This window comes from Sceloporus undulatus, chromosome 8 (assembly GCF_019175285.1).
Source record: "Sceloporus undulatus isolate JIND9_A2432 ecotype Alabama chromosome 8, SceUnd_v1.1, whole genome shotgun sequence".
NCBI lineage: Eukaryota > Metazoa > Chordata > Lepidosauria > Squamata > Phrynosomatidae > Sceloporus > Sceloporus undulatus.
In genome coordinates, this window is record NC_056529.1 from 31,967,583 (window position 1) to 31,983,621 (window position 16,039).

Consider the following 16,039-nt stretch of genomic DNA (forward strand, 5'->3'; position numbering starts at 1 on the left):
CTCTCCTCTACTATCTTTCAGCAAACTAGTAACTTATGTGGTCTTATCTACAAAGCTGACGTATTTGAACAATTTCTAGAGGTTAGGCTCAATGTTAGGCTCTTGCAACAAAAGCAACCAAGAGTCTTATGACATTAGATGAACTGGACTCTAGCCTTGAAATCCCACAAGACTTCAGTCAACAAACCTTCTCCAGAGGCTCACACAAAGCCAATGCAAGCAATGTAAAGTATAACTTGCAGTCAATAAAGCAATTAAACCGAGCAAATTATCTCAGTGAAAAGCAACATTATCAGCACAACCGAAAAATCTTTAAAATTCAATATAAAATATGTGCAGCAGGACAATGCCCTGGAAATAAAGACATTTTAACTGGCGTCGATAATAAAATAAACACGGCACCAGGGAACCCTTCTGGGAGGTCATTCCTATGGTACCTATAAAAAGTCTAAATAAAAGTCTGAATTTAGCAGGCAGGCACAAAGCAAGAAATCCTGAGCTAGTATTATTGACTGGGAAGGTTCATGTGGGTGAGGTCCTTTGGGTACTGTACTCCTGAGTTACTAAAAGCAGAAATTTTATCACTTGCCTTGCTTTAGAATGGTGATGGTGGTGAGAAACCTATTTCCTAGTGCAATTTTATTTTACTACTGCACAAAATGCTGTCCAGCTGCACTGTAGAATAATCTGTGGGGATGAACCCTACAGAAAACATGATAAAGACATAGAAGCAAGAGGGCAGAATAAAACAGCCTTCTTTGCTCCCTCCAGATGTGTTGGATTCGCACCGCTAGCTAGAAGGGCTGATGAAAAATCGGTGTGTTTTTAGACCAGCAAATCTGGAGGTTATCAGACTAGGGAAAAACTGTCTTCAGATTTCACTTCTTTTACTGGAGCGTTGGAAAAAGAGACAACCCTCTAAAACTGAATGAGACCTTGCGACTAGGTTGACACAGCAGCTGGCAATTTTATATACACTACGATGTGTTTCATCATTGTTACCTTGCCATAAAGTGTTGTGGCGCTTGCGTCACTCCTCTGCTCATGCATGGGGGCTATCAGGGTCCACTGGTTGGTTTCAGGCTCATATCTCTCAGCTGTGTTGAGACGCACATAGCCATCAAAGCCACCCATGGCATAGATGAAGTTATCAAGGACGGTGACACTAACGTAACAGCGTCTCGAGTGCATGGGCGCAACCTGGTGCCACGTCTTTTTGACGGGCTCAAATCGCTTGACGCTGTTGAAGTAGTCCACACTATCAAACCCCCCTATGATGTAGACATAGCCCTTTAAGTAGGCAGCACCGTGATATGCCCGGGGACTCTCCTGTTGGCAAGTCACATTCACCCAGCGGTCCGCACGGGCATCATATGTTTCGATGGCATTGGTTGGGCTCCCCCCACTCCAGCCACCAATGGCAAACAAAATGGCATAGGGCAGACGGGGTCTTGTCAGTGGGTTGGTGAAGTCAGAGCTTGAAGGGCCATTCATGTTAAGGTCATACATGGCTTTCAGGGCATCAATAACAATGGGCTTGCACTCCTCGCTATCTTTCACGTAGTCATGCATTTTGACATTGTTCATAAAATATTCAGCATGCATCAAGGCCAGGCGGACCTGAAAAAGAAAGGAACACAAACGGGACTGTGGATCATATTTATAGAGAAACAGGCGGAGACCAAGAAACATGCTAGCATCAATTTTGTGAGACAGACCTATTATCGCACTAGCAGTTTGCTTGCAGTGACTACAATCTGCCTCAGTAGTCATGGCACAATAGGAGCTATTGGATGAAGCAGTATCCATCTTCTCATGAAAACGAACACCATGACTAAAGCTTGGCACAGCTGTACTAGACAAATGTGATAATAGAAAAGTCTGCCTAATATGAGGAAATGGCCCTAGGAACAGAAAGGGACCACAGCTCTAAAAACAGTGTAATGCAGAGGATGGTACCATTATCAAAACCACATTATGTTCCATAACATATTGACTGGAACCTACCCAAATTCAATTCTGAGACCAGTTGTGGAATCTCTAGTTGCTGCTGTGGTGTGCAAGTCATTTCGGACTTATAGCAACCCTAAGGCTATTTTGGGAATTTCTTTGCCCTTGGCTTCCCTTGAGGCTGAGAGCATGTGACTTGCCCATGGTCACACAGTGGGTTTCATGGTCAAGCTGAGAATTCAACCCTGGTCTCTAGAGTCATTGCAACACTCAAACCACAATGCCACACCTATTGCTAGAGGAAGCTGGAGAGCAATAATCCAGCTACTGCTCAAGTTGTAAGTACAGCTGCCAGCCCAGCAACTATTCATGTTTATTCATCTGATGCTTTGGAAACCACAAGGACCTCCAAGCTGGTTACTGGGCACCCTTACCCACCTATCCCTTGTCTCAGCAGGTGAAAACTACTGGACGATTCTGACAACTGGACTAAGTACCCAGTTAAAGTATTTGCCACTGAGCTCAGTAAGGTCTATTCTGACCAGTATCAGAGTAGGATTGGCGTCAATCCAGAGTAGGATTGGTGTCATCCAGTGTGGTAACTCATGGTGTCACACCCCCACCCCATTGACATCCTCCCATCCCTTGGTATCCATTGGGGTTTGGTTCCAGGACTGTCCATGGATACCAAAATCTGTGGATGCTCAAGTGCCATTGTATACAATGGTGCAGTAAAATGGAGTCCTTTATATAAAATGGCAAAATCAAGGTTTGCTTTTGGAATTAATAAGCCATGGTTGGTTGAATGTATGGATGCAGAATCTGTAGACTCCTAGAACACCAGAAAAAACAGCAACTCAGGAATAGGAGATGCTTTGTTGGAGAGCTACTGTCAATCAGAACAGACAGTGATGGAGGTAGATTGATCAATGGGGTTGTTTTGACATTAAGACAGCACCACTGAAGACTGGTTGGGAAATTTCAGCCTGTGCTGCATATCTGGAAGCAAATCACTGGAAACAGGGTGGACAGGGGCACAATCCACAAAATGTTCTTAAACGGTCTAACCTTTGGGAGCAGGACTGCCATGTGCTGCTTTCTGTTGGGAGGATCGTGGGCAATCCATTTGAGTATGGCTTCAAAGACGGCGTCTTCCTGTTTCACATTGAGTTCGTCCTTTTCAATGATGTCTTTAAACTCATTGACTGAGAGCTCCAGGAATTCGGTAGACGCTTTCACCATCTCCTCAAAGTTGTGGAGGATGAACATGTAGGCTGCCTGTCGCAAATCAGGGCAGTAGTAGTACTCTGTGAATTTGCAGATGCCAATACAATTCTCCAGGCACAGCTGGCATTTCATGAAGTCGGAACAAGCCCTGACGATACCCATCACGTTAAATTGGTCGGCAGCGACAAGAAGCCTCTCTACATTGTCCACGGTGATGGGCACTGTCCTTGTGTAGGCATATTCAATAATGAGCTTCATCATATCTGGGGTAATGCCAGGGATATTATATACTCTCTTCTCTGAGTTGTTCCAGCTACTGGTAAACAGAGCTCTGAAAAAAGAACACACTCATTGGTCTTTTGGTACCTATTGAAGTCTTGTCCTTCGATAGGATGCTGTTGGGTTTGCTAAGCTTATTATAATGTTCACTTACTTGATATTCATAATGTCACCCAGCATCATATTATATACTATCCAAGTAGTAGCAGTTAAATGATGAACCACCCATAAAAACCTGAGCAACACTTTTAGCACAGAAATGCAGCTTTGGAAATGACAGAATTTCCATTGTGAATGTAAAGCACTGGAAATACCATTCATGTTGAACTTTATGGATCTAAAACCACATTGTTGTGATACTTTTATGAGGCCAAACGAAAGGTGCATGATAAATGACGCAAAATTTTGGAGCTCATAGGCTACTTTGTTAGGTGAGGAATCATGCCTTCGTTGTGAAGTGACTTTTAACATCCAGGCTTAATGAACTTTTGCACATTTGACTGGTCTCATAAAGTTATCACCACAACATTCTTTGTTATATTTTGCTGCATGGCCAACACAGCAACCTCCATAGATATAATACGGATCAAGGCAATCATGTACAGTATGTTCACTTCCACACCATTACTTTGCTTACAGTACTGCAACCAGTATTTATTGTCAGACAAGCTTGCTATGGTTCAGATGCGCAGTAACTCAAAAGGATATGTTGGAAGGGATATTAATGAGTATCTGGTATGGCTCTAACCCATGAACTTGTGCTTATGCCAGCAGTCTGTGACATTTAGAAATGTTCAGCCCCTCCCTACTTTTTTAATATTATGAAGTTTAGAAGGAGCCCATTCTTTTGGTATGTTAGAATATGATTAAAAGAGGCATGCATGCAAAAATGGAGCTTGCTGGAAACGGTTATCTCAGAGTAAGTGTCAAAGAACTAACTAGTTTTGCTCCACAGACATTATGATCAGCTTGTGAATTCTGTAGGTCAGCAATGATTTGGAAGCGTACTACTATATCTGTTCCATGTGGGGCCGAGCCTGATAAATCCTACTTCTCAATAGGTTGCGTGATTCTAAAAGATCTTTCCATTGGGATGAATATTCTCTGAACAATAAAATAAGAACGCAGCCAGTCTCAAAGGACAGCTACAGTTTCTGCTTTCTTCCTATTCTATAGAATCGGAAGCAACTTGTGGGCAAGCATCTTGTGCCCTCTAGATGTTGCTGGAACTGTTGGTCACATTATCCTTCACCATTGGCTATGTTGGGGCTCATTGGCCAAAACATCTGGAAGGCTCAAAGTTCCCCAGCCCTATTAATTCCATGCCTGCTCTCTTGTCCTGCACCTCCTACTTTTCTGTGTCTTACTAGGTTTTGATAGAAGACTCAGACTCTGAGACCATGCTTTTGGCTGGTGCCATCTGGTATCATCTTAGTCTGAAGCTTTAATTTGGTGGAACTCTTAGTTAAGGACACGCTCTTTTATATTTTAGGACTAGCTGATTCATTCTTCACGAAATAGGCCTGAAAGAAAAAAATACTATATGAGGACCATACAACAAGAGCTCTTTCTTTTAGCTTTTGTTTAGGCACCTGTAATGTGGCTTTGGTAATAGGATCATTTATTTAAAAGCTAGATGAGCAGCTAACTAAACCAACTGGCTATTAGCCCCAGCAATGTACTGTTATAACTTCTTCACAAAGACAGGAAGGAACCTGAGTTGCACCTTTTAAGACTTTTGTAAAACAAGCCCTAAAGTTGACTTATTTCTGGGAGTTTGACCAGAGACCCAGCTGCCTCTTGGGCATTTTAAAAAGTACTGACCTAAAATAGGAGCTACAGCTACAGAGGATGTTCTTGTGGGCATTGAACTCGCACCCGTTAACCTTGATGATCACGTCACAGAGCTTCCCTTCCAGTCGAAGTTCATTGAAGACCGTACAAGCCATGGCACTCATCTTCCTCTCCATGTGGCGGTGGGAATACCCTGCCGAAGCAGAGGCGTCATCCATTTTTTTCAAGGTGGGGGGGAGGCAGCAGACAGCTGCCAGGCCTTCCACTTAACCCTCCTCTTGGAAAAAGGGTGTGATTGGTTCAGGGGTTCCAGAACTCTCCCATAATGAGACCCCTGACATGACCTGGTTCTAGAACCTTGGCTATCCTCCAAAGCGCAATGGCCCAGCTCACAGCAGACTCAGAACTCAAGGTTTGGATATCCTTTCCTGTGGGATTTAAATTCAATTTCATTCATGAATAGATGGCCTCTTCCACACAGTGGGCTAGATTGAGACATCTCAAGCCAAACAACCAGGATATAATTTTCTGTGATTTCTCTAACTTGGGTGATTATCACACGGATTAAATCACGGGAGGCAAGTGCGATTGGCTATCACACCAAGTTTCAGGGACGGTAAGGCTCTATGTGATAACTGCCTTGTACTCAGCCTTATAAAAACACAAATACAAGGACATTATACTCATTGAACACTGAGACAGCTGTCTGGGAAAATACTCCTATAATTTCCTCCTGTGTAATAGTCATAATAAGGAGCATTGATGTAGTGATGCTGTATAGGATACAGTACTTTTGTAGACTGGGAAAATAACCTAACCAAACCTGTATGTTGTCTATTATCAGCTTAATCTATGATTAAATTTTCACCCAATAGATGTTTTATCTTCACAACTTCTAAGGATGGGGTACAGACAATGAACTTAGAAGAGTAGTGTGAAGTTGAAGGCTTTTATGGCCAGAATCCATAGTTTTTTGTGGGGTTTTCGGGCTATGTGACCATGTTTTGGAAGAATTTATTCCTGACGTTTCACCAGCATCTGTGCCCCAAAACCCCACAAAAAACTATTAGAAGAGTAGCATACATATGAAGCAGGTGTAACCAGATAGACAAGCAGTACTGAGACGGAATTAAGGGACATGTGTTTTGATAAACTGAATCTATGAGTGTGATCTTTTAGTACAGAAGGCTAAATGTTGCAATATGACATCAAAAGAATAACAACACCAAGACTTTGGGGGGGGGGGGGGTACTATGTGGTTTAACTTGGCATTCATTTTATCTCAGGTGGACTAGTTTGTTGCTTTATTTAGCTTATAAGAAAATTCACTTTTAATCTTCTCTTGACTTTTAAAACTCTTCATGACTTGTGACTAGTGTAACTTTTTAAATCATGTATTTCTCTGTGACATTCTCCTGACACTGAGGACATATGCAAACCCTCGCCCAGGTGTTCCTATCATTGCAGAAAGGGCCTATGACAACTAGAAAAAGGGCAAGCCTCACCTACTTTCTCCTTTGATGTATTTTCAGTGACTGGTAAAGATCTTATTTTCCCTACAACTATTTATTTTTTATTTAAGTTTTAATATGTATTTTAACAGTTAGTACCAGATCCCATCTGATCTTGGATTACTGCACTTCACCTCTTTCAGGAAATTCAGATTTTGGCAGCTAAAAAGATGTATTTATCTTCATTTATGAGCAGTTGTTGGCTACAGAGCAGCCTGATTTCAACACAGTTCTTATTATTCTAGGCACTTGTCTCTATAACAGTCTTCTCTGTTCAGATACAAATTTCCCTCTGTCAACAAGCTATCTGATTTCATTAAGTGCTAAAAAATCTTTTTAAATGGCGAGACAGCTGTGAAAGGCTGAGCAAACAGAATACGATTAACCTATGAGACTGAAAGTGATTCAAGGAATGGAAAAATGATAAAAGAACAATTATCAGACTTATTCACTGAGGATAAGATGACCAAGAATGTGATTCAACAAGCCAATGCCTATGTTGGCCAGCTGAAAATTGTACTAGTTTGAAGATGGACAAATCCTTTTAACTGCTTTTGTTGCAGTAAAATAAAAAAACACTAAGCAAAAAATTGTGGGACTTTAGTAAACCAAAGTCATTGTTAAGTGGGCTCTTTATCTATCCTTTGTCTTAATACTAAGAAGACTGAAATTCTATGCACACTTACCTGGGAGTAAATTCCATTGACTACAGTAGGATTTGCTTGTAAGCAGCAATAATAGGATTGCACTGCACAATCATTTTTTTTCATCTGCAGAGGCTTGTTATGACTGTCTTTGGGAACTCTCACAAGGCTTTTTTAATATCAGTTTCCTACCAAGCACAGAGTCCTCAAATGGTTACAGCAATCAGTAAAGTTTATTCTGCACTTTTAATTCAATATAAAAATTGTCGAAAGCTCCCTGCTATTCTCTTGACTTACTAAGAAGCAGGTTTGTGTAGAAATGTGGTTAACAAAAACTGTTTACACAGCAGTAAAAAAATAAATAGAAGACTGTGACCAGGTGAAACTTTCCAGAAAAATCACCTGAGAATCAGAAGTTTCACTGTCTTTCATGAAGCATTGAAGATGCCTTCCCCTTCTTAGCATCTGAAGCACCAAGCTCTCACATGCAGTTGTTCAGCACACTGACAACGGTGAGCTCTAATGCCTCCCACAGTTTCAGTTCCCATTCTATGCTGCCACTGAAACAAGTTTTGCTTTCCAGCAGACAACACGCTCCATTTGCTTCAGGTGTATTCACAAAGGTGTCCGCATCCTGCTGGGCAATGGGAGCTGCTCTCCAGCCATTTCATGATGTGCTGCAGATGGCCACCATGACTGCAGCCCTGGCACCACACAAACAGGCCTTTCACCACGTGGTGACACACAGCACACATGCTGGCACACTGTCGACATCTGTGAGAGACGAGAGAGTAAAATCAACAGGAGGAAAAAAATAGAAGAGGCTATTTTACCTGTCAAATGCAACTCAGATAAATATGTGAACAAATCAATGTGTGCCTCAAAAAGCCAGTTAGACTAGGAGAAGTAAGACTCCTCATTCATCCATGATTGAACATTGGGCAATCATGGGCCAGTTCCTGTATCTCAGCCTAACCTACTTCACAGGATGTGCTAAAATGAGATTAAAATGGTATGCAAAGAACCACCTGAGCTTCCCATGCAAGAGATGCAGTCTTTCTAGCCATAGGAGCATGCCCTGCTGAAATTAAGCATCAAATCAGGTTGCAGTTAGACTTTGGATGTAATATGTTCGCCACAGAAATAGATCAGGTGGCTATATGAAAAAGATACTTTCAAGATCAGGTCTGCACAACAGTGACCCACAGAGCACACCACTCATGGACAGATGGAAGCCCATCAAGAGGAAACTCATTTTAGCTGCCTTCTTACTGTCATCAAGCACCTGATGGATCATAATCATGCTAAATTATAAAATTCGTTATACTACAGCAATCACTGCAAGCTGCTTGAGTTTGGAGATGCCTTATTCCTTTTATAGGCTCTTATATAACATGCCATATTGCAGCCTAGACTAATTCCATGGGTTTATTTTCGGATGGAGACTAATCACTGAATAGGCTGCTGTGCAGCAAAGAGGTAAAATGTCTATGTTTTTATTCTCTTCCGGCTTTATGATTTCATGTCATCCAGTCAAGCTGCTGTGAACATGCAACTTATAATAGCAAAAGTATTACAACTAAGGGAAGATTTATCAAGAAATGCCTATGCAAAGCATTACTCGGCTAAGGGATCATACATGGGTTCCAGATGGATTCAACCTCTGTTTTAAAATAGCCTTGGGTACCAAGGTTAGTACAGATCTCTGCCTGTAGTGAAAGAGCCACTGTCAATCGACAATACTGGAATGCTAGAAGCACCAGATGACTGTCTCAGAATAAGTGATTTCATGTGTTTATGATTTTCCAGTATGTCACAAACTCTTCATGCATGTCTCACCTGTCACAGATCCATCCCTTGTTGCTCATAGGCCGTTTGCAGTTGCTGCAGTTAATATGCAGGGTAGTGGAGGCCTGGTTGAGGCAGTTGATGGCTCTGCAAGTACTTAGTTTGATGACTTCATTGGAAATGTTCCATAGCTGGAATCGCTGGAGCAGGTCAATATAGGAGGTGTACCAATGTTCCTGTTGGAATTTAAGACAGGCACATAGTTTCATACAAGCTTCCAAAGATCTCTTGTAATCCTTTTTTTTGGGCCTCACTTTCCTCCGCTATTTATTTACTGAAATATATGTTATCCTGCCATTTTGTTTAAACAATTAAAAACAACAACAACAGAGGCACTGACGGCTATGAGACACTTCTAATACTGTTGAAAAATGAACTGAAAAATTCATATGTATTTGAGCATTACACTTCTATGTACATTACTCTGTTAACAAATCCTAAGTTAGTCCTGGCTTTGTTTTCATCTTAAAAATGCCTACCAGGTGTATAAACTTCATTTTGCTATAAGGATTAACATTAGGAGAAACAGTGCTTCCCAAGGTAAAGGACAGGAATTCAAAGCACAAAGGGGTCCTAGGCAGATGCTGACCAACTCGAGACCTGCATGGCTTCAGTAAGGCAATGGCATTGTGTGTACTGAAGAACATGTCCAAGAATCTGCTTCGTTCTAACATCCTCTTACTTATCTTCCATCATATCCAAACCTTTCTGATTGGTTAAGCTGTCAGAGAATTTGTCAACCAGAGTGCTACAAATCATTACAACTCAAAGTGATGCTCTCTAGATCAGTGCCCGTCCCTGAGACATGGGCATAAATATGTTACTGGGGGGAACATTTGTCAGTTTCCCACATCAAAAAGCCTGAGAAGCACTGAAGCTCAAAACCAATGAAAGGCACAAGAAGTCTGAGATTTTTTCCTACTTCTCACATTTTTTAAGTGTATGTTCTCTAAGCAGATCATATCTAAAATGAGCAAAAGCTAGAGTACAACGTTTCCCCATTGTCCACCTTACACTTTCTAGTGGAGGGAGAAAAAAGAAAGTAAGGAAGCTGGGCTCTAACATGCTAGCAGTCTGGAAGGATATACTGTTCCTAGCCAAGGAATACACAGAGAAAGGCATCTTGAAGGGGGAGACTGGACTGTTTGTATTTAGATTTGCTCCCCTAATACCCACCCCAAAGCCTTTCCAAGGAACATCTGCTTCCATGCCTTGGGCCAAGACCACACAATTACAGTTCCAGGCTTCTGGGGGTTGTGGACAAAATGGTCTCAGTGGGGGCCCACATTCTTCTCCCTGTCACTGCTGTTGTCAATGGTCATTCATTTGCTCCTACTTGCATGGCTAATATCATCTGCTAATTTATCCAACACATGAATGAGCAGTAGCACGCGGTACGTCCCTGCTCACAGGGGAGAGGGCGGATGAATAAACAATAACTAAGAGAAGCAACAGAATTGACAGCTGCCCCCCATGGGATGTGGGGTTTGGTATCCCTGAACCTGCATCACAGCATACAGAGGTACCTGTGCCTGGTCGTCAATCTCCTTCCGGATGCGATCCCCCAATACAATAAGCACGGACACAGCCATCTGCACATCCCCCTGTTCGGCATAGAAGAGCAACATGTTGCGAACAATGGGGCTGAAGAAGTCGGCAGGCAGGCGGTTCTCATACAGAGAGTGAGAGATGGAAATGAGGGAGAAAGACTCCACAGGTGTCAGGGAAACAGTCTCTGCCTCGTTGCCACTGACGTGGGGGGAGTCTGCTTTGTCCTGCAGGTGGTCCAGTGCAGAGGGGTTGTCCACAATCTCGTGACGCAAAGGAAAACCCTCCTGAGGAAGGATGTACTCCTGTTCCTCAGCTGTAAAAGTACATGGATCCATGAGAACACAGGGAACCATCTAGCAACTCTACTCATCAAAAGTCCAAAGGAAGCAACTTACTGTGGGGATTTTCATGGTCCATCATGTACAGGTCATCTTCATCTCCTTCCACATCTCCAAGAAGATAATCTGCGGGGACGTCACTTCCTTCCGTTTCTTCATTCTCTAGACAGAAAATAAAAAGGAAACGGAGATAGGAATGTGAAAGAATTCTTATCAATTCGTAAATAGCATTCAGGCTTGGAGGGATGCGTGTTCTACCTGTCTAAGCAGGATTATAGGTATAGTTATGTGCTCCTTCTCCATCCGTCCTTACCATCATTATTGATCAAAGCAGAGGAAGAATCCATGAGGATATTTTCAGGGCGGCCCTCTCCCTTGTTCCGCTCCAGCCTTGACTCACTGCCTATTCCAGAGGAAATATCTTTTAAGTTAAAGCTGGGAGGAAAACAAAGATCTGTTTCAGTCCCTGGCAAAATCAGATGCCTGTATCCCTGCTCTCAGCTTCCTCTTTATCTCCTCTCTACTTCTTATGACCTCTAATAACTAAGAAAACATAAACAGTTCCACATACTTTTTAATTCAGTTTTTCTCACTGCTACTTAAGCCACCTTACATTACATATGAACATCAAAAGAAGAACAGTAATGTATTTGGATTTATCAAAAATAATTTTTGTTTTTAAAAGAAGATTTACATCTCTGTTGTAATTGAAATACCCATATTTCTAACAACGTGATTTAAAAAGTAACTAATTCAAAAAGTGCAAGGAGAGACCATTTGGGGTTGAAGAACCTCTGTAAATTGTTATCCAGATTAATACCTTCTCTGATCCATTTGGCACCAGCATGTGTAAATAAAAACCTCCCATACCGTTTATCTGTCAGACCAACTGTATTTACATCAGCTTTCCACAACTTAATGCCCTCCAGATATGAGCTAGACCACAATTCCCATCATCACCAGTCAGCATTTGGGAGGTAACATATTGGGGAGGGCTGGTATAAATTATATTTCACAACTCACAACCATGTCAAGTTCAACAATGATGAAATGGTTCCCTGCTCCCCCACTTTACCTATTCATGAGTGGAAGGCTGGAACTAGTCTTTCCTATACTGTGGTTTAAGTTTGCTGTGGATACTGTACTAGGGCTAGAGTAAATAACTCGGAGCATTGTCCATGTCTGAGCAACCTGGCAAAAGAGAGAAAAAAGAGGAAGGGTTAACAACCAGAAGACATGTTTTATAGCTAAGGAAAAGGAACAGAAGCATATGCAACACAAGGAGAAAGCACATGAGTTAGCATCCATCATAAAACAGTCATTGTAAGTCCTTGCAGGACAGCAGAGGGCCCAGACACAAGCCTTTCACTTCATGTGATAGTAACCTCCTAGCCCCATCCCAGGTTATGAGATTGGGAGCTTGTAATGGTCGGCAATGGAGTGTACACTCTTCAGTCTCACAGCCTTCTTCAGGCATAAAGGAAGAGACTTCCAGAGTATCAGCTTCTACAATCAGAAGGCAGCATAGATTGGCCTACAGACTGGTCAGGCCTTATTCTTACCAGCACAATAAAGCTGCACTTTCTGTTTGTAGCATTTCAAGGTCTAACACAGGTCTCACTCCATCCCAAGCATCCAGTTTCAACAAAAATGGCAAGATACCCTGGGTCGGAGCACCTATGGAACACAATCAGGTCCAGATTTCAAAATAGCAACACACAAGTCCAGCTAGTGGTGACACTCCTCCAGTTCAAGTAAAGTAAGTGGCTCATATCCTTACCCACTCCAATTCTTTGCAGTATAAGAGTGTATCCATGACATGCAGCAGAACAGCTGCAGCCCTTACCTGGTTGCGTTTGAGCTCCTTGGCTACTTTGGCATTATGGTCACACAACTCTGCCAGCGGTCTCCCTGTCAGCACATACTGTTTTGCAGTCTGCACAAACCAGTCCATGCTGCCAGCATCACACTCTGTTTCTGCTTCGAAGACACTCAAGGCGCTGGAAGACGAGATGAATTCAAACTGCTCTGTGGGGTCTAATTTGCGCTTGAAGAAAATAGGATGTCGTCGGTCACCAATATAAGGTTTACGATTAGAATCAGAGGAGATGAGGCTCTCTTTGGCAGCAAAAGCCAAGTCCCCAAAGAGGCTATAGCAAAGCCCTTCGGGGTTAGCCCGGTCAATCGGCTGGCTAGCATCCTTGAAGATATGCTGGTAAAGAGTACTATCCTTGGAGCCAGACAGGAGGAAGTAAGGATCATGGAGATGACGCCACACAATCCCTGTGGTGACATCTTTGTGCTCTTCGAACATGGCTGAGGGAATGAAAGGGCGGCGTATGTCCCACACGTAGATGTTGTGGTCCACCATCATAGAGCATGTGGCAATGTGGTGCTTGCATTCAGGCCTCCACTTGACCCTTGCCACAGAGGCTATTGTCTGTACACAGTAGATCTCTTTGGCCCGGTTGGTATTCATGTCCCAGACCTTCACCATCTTATCTCGGCCCCCTGTGGCCAACCAACCTCTAGTGGAAAGGCAGCATAGAGAAAATTCAAGATCAAGAAAACAGTTTTCTAGAATGATTTAAAAATTAAAAACTGCACAAGAACCCTTTAACTGAGTAGTCAGTTTTTAAAAGGTTAATTTTCAAGGGACTGTTTGTCTATCAAGTCAAAGATGAGCGAAGGACAAAGACAGTGAATAAAAGAAGAAAGGGACAAGACAAGGATACACAAAGACCAGGAACAATAATTTGGGATGGGGGTAACCAACAACATACCTGTCCTCTGGATGCCAGTCACAACAGAATACAGGCCCATTGTGGGCTGTGAACATCCTTTCATAGCGGTCTGGACGGCGGATATCCCACAGCTGAACGTTACCATTCTCAAAAGTTGCAGCAAAGGTAAAGTAATCCCGTATGCTAAACTGGACGTCCCGCACACTTTCTGACTGTCCTGAAGGAGGAGGCAAGAGACAACATGTTCAGCAAGTCTCACATTTGGCAGATGCTGGCCTGCAATTCTGGCTTATCAGAGGCACAGCAAACAAGAAATCCCAGTTCAGATAATATGCTAAGTAAACTCATCCTAGTGTCCAAAGATGAAGTAGACCTAGCTTATTCTACAAACGTCTTTCCTTCAGTCAGTCTCAAAAGGTGCTGCAAGATCCCCTTGTTTGTTTAGCAGTTACAACAGCAAGGAAGAGCAATGGGGTAACAAATGGGCTGAATGCACACACCCAATTCATTCTGGAAAACCAGACTTCCCATACTGAGTGACTGCTGCCAGTATGTGGAAGCTTTAAAATAATTACATTGCCCTTTGATTTTATTTTTTAAAATCTTTATTTATGTTATGCCTACAATACAATACATAGGTAGTTTAAAATACACATTGTTCATTACATGAGCTTCCCATTTCGGTTGTATTTCCTTAATTCCAGTCTTTTCTTGGTCATCTTTTACAGTGCTCATTCTATCTCATATATTTGTAATTTGTTCATGTATCATGTCTTTATCTATTGATATCCTTTTCATTTTACCCATTTTTGTACTTATACTGGGTAACTGATTGCCATTCTGATCCCTAGATTTACTATTTATTAAAGCCTAACTTTATTATTATTATTATTATTTATAGTATTTATACCCCGTCCTTCAGTTCTAAAGGCTCTCAGAGCAGCTTTAGCCTTAATTCTGTTAACCTGAATCTGTGGAAGGAATGAAGGCATTTGCAAAAAGGTGGCGAGAGAGAGAGAGAGAGAGAGAGAGAGAGAGAGAGAGCCTTTTGTCTAGGAGGAAAGGCAATGGTTCTGATCCGTTGCTGAAATGAGAAGAGCCAGACACACAAAGAACCAAGTCCTTACCTGAGAATGTGCTCACAGAATCTTTCTTGCGCAAGTCAAAACATTTCATGTAGCCGTCCTGGGAGCCACTGAGAAGCATGTACACTTCTGTCGGGTGGAAGCACACCTTGTTGACTGTCCGCTTGTGTTCTGTAAAGAGCTGGTCCTGCTTGTTCCGGGACGGCTTGCCGAGGTTCCAGGTCACAACGACGCCGTTGGTGGCGGCCGTGGCCAGCAAGTTCTCATCCATCTGATGCCATACCACGTCGGCACAGCTGAAGTTCAGAGACGGTTTGCGGCCCACACGCAAGTTCAGCTTCTCTATAAACTGGTCTTCTTCTATGGAGTAGATCTTAAATATGTTGCGCCCAGCAACGACCACCTGGGCCGCGTCGCGGCATACGCTAATGGCGTTGGAAGGGGCATCCAGGTGGCAGAACATGGTTCGTCCAGTAATGGTATTGCCACCAAGGGCAGTGGTCACCCTAGCCATTTTCTCCATGCTTGCCTTCCCTAAATTTCTTTATGATCGCAGAGAAAGAGCGTCTACAGCTATACCTTGAAACACACCATTATAAAACTAAAATAAATTCTGCAGGCTGCTTACCCTTACAATCCAGAATGTCAGAGGAGTCTCTGTGCAGATGCGGGCGCCATCTTAACCTAAGCAGAAGCTGTCACTTAAACGCACAGATGTTATTGTTAACACAGTCAATTGCAATCATTTCAAATCTGTACCTAAAGTTTAATCAGCAGTCATTGTTATCTCCCATCGAAATCTCGCAGTGATACGTCAAAGGTATTTCCTTCTACTTCAAGGAAAGATTGGGTGAAGATTTTCTGCTTCCAAGAAAGCTTCTGACTGGAGAAATCCAACTGGCATAGGGCAGAACTGTCTTGGAAGGAAACACAGCAACACAACGCATGTAAGGAGTGAGAAAAATATGGATGAGGATAAAAGTTTTAAATCTATGTTTTATGTTTAGTACTATGTAATTATTATTATTTTTTAACTTTTGTAATCAAATGTTTTAGCTTTGTCTTTTT

General features: G+C 42.4%; 2 protein-coding genes across 4 annotated transcripts in view; both read right to left on the reverse strand.

Moving 5' to 3' along the window:
* KLHL10 (kelch like family member 10) overlaps window positions 1–7,895 on the reverse strand; it is an 11,326-nt gene extending 3,431 nt beyond the window's left edge. Inside the window, exons 1-3 of one of the 3 annotated variants that reach the window (XM_042437870.1) lie at window positions 7,808–7,895; window positions 3,019–3,508; window positions 1,003–1,620 (exon numbers count right to left, since the gene is read on the reverse strand). In XM_042437870.1, the coding sequence (XP_042293804.1) occupies window positions 1,003–1,620; window positions 3,019–3,438 (1,038 nt within the window). In that variant the 5' untranslated portion in view covers window positions 3,439–3,508; window positions 7,808–7,895. Of the gene's footprint in view, window positions 1–1,002; window positions 1,621–3,018; window positions 3,509–5,280; window positions 5,476–7,447; window positions 7,588–7,807 lie in introns of those variants that run through there. The other 2 variants (XM_042437869.1, XM_042437868.1) reach the window with 2 other exon arrangements.
* Window positions 7,896–8,000: 105 nt separating this feature from the next.
* WDR24 (WD repeat domain 24) lies at window positions 8,001–15,886 on the reverse strand. The gene is made up of 9 exons (XM_042437866.1): window positions 15,014–15,886; window positions 13,926–14,103; window positions 12,989–13,670; window positions 12,218–12,333; window positions 11,456–11,577; window positions 11,200–11,304; window positions 10,780–11,117; window positions 9,245–9,429; window positions 8,001–8,179 (listed from the first exon to the last, which is right to left on the reverse strand). The coding sequence occupies exons 1-9, from the start codon at window positions 15,492–15,494 to the stop codon at window positions 8,011–8,013; spliced, it is 2,376 nt and encodes a 791-aa protein (XP_042293800.1). The 5' UTR covers window positions 15,495–15,886; the 3' UTR covers window positions 8,001–8,010.
* Window positions 15,887–16,039: the final 153 nt, after the last annotated feature.

Bases quoted from the DNA above. Each gene is read 5' to 3' on its own strand.
- WDR24 (XM_042437866.1), bottom strand. From the start codon at position 15,494: ATGGAGAAAATGGCTAGGGTGACCACTGCCCTTGGTGGCAATACCATT. The intron at 13,671-13,925 runs GTATGTTGTTGG...CCTTTCCACTAG, and splicing joins GACTGGCATCCAGAGGACAG to AGGTTGGTTGGCCACAGGGG. The intron at 11,118-11,199 runs GTAAGTTGCTTC...GTACTTTTACAG, and splicing joins GGACCATGAAAATCCCCACA to CTGAGGAACAGGAGTACATC.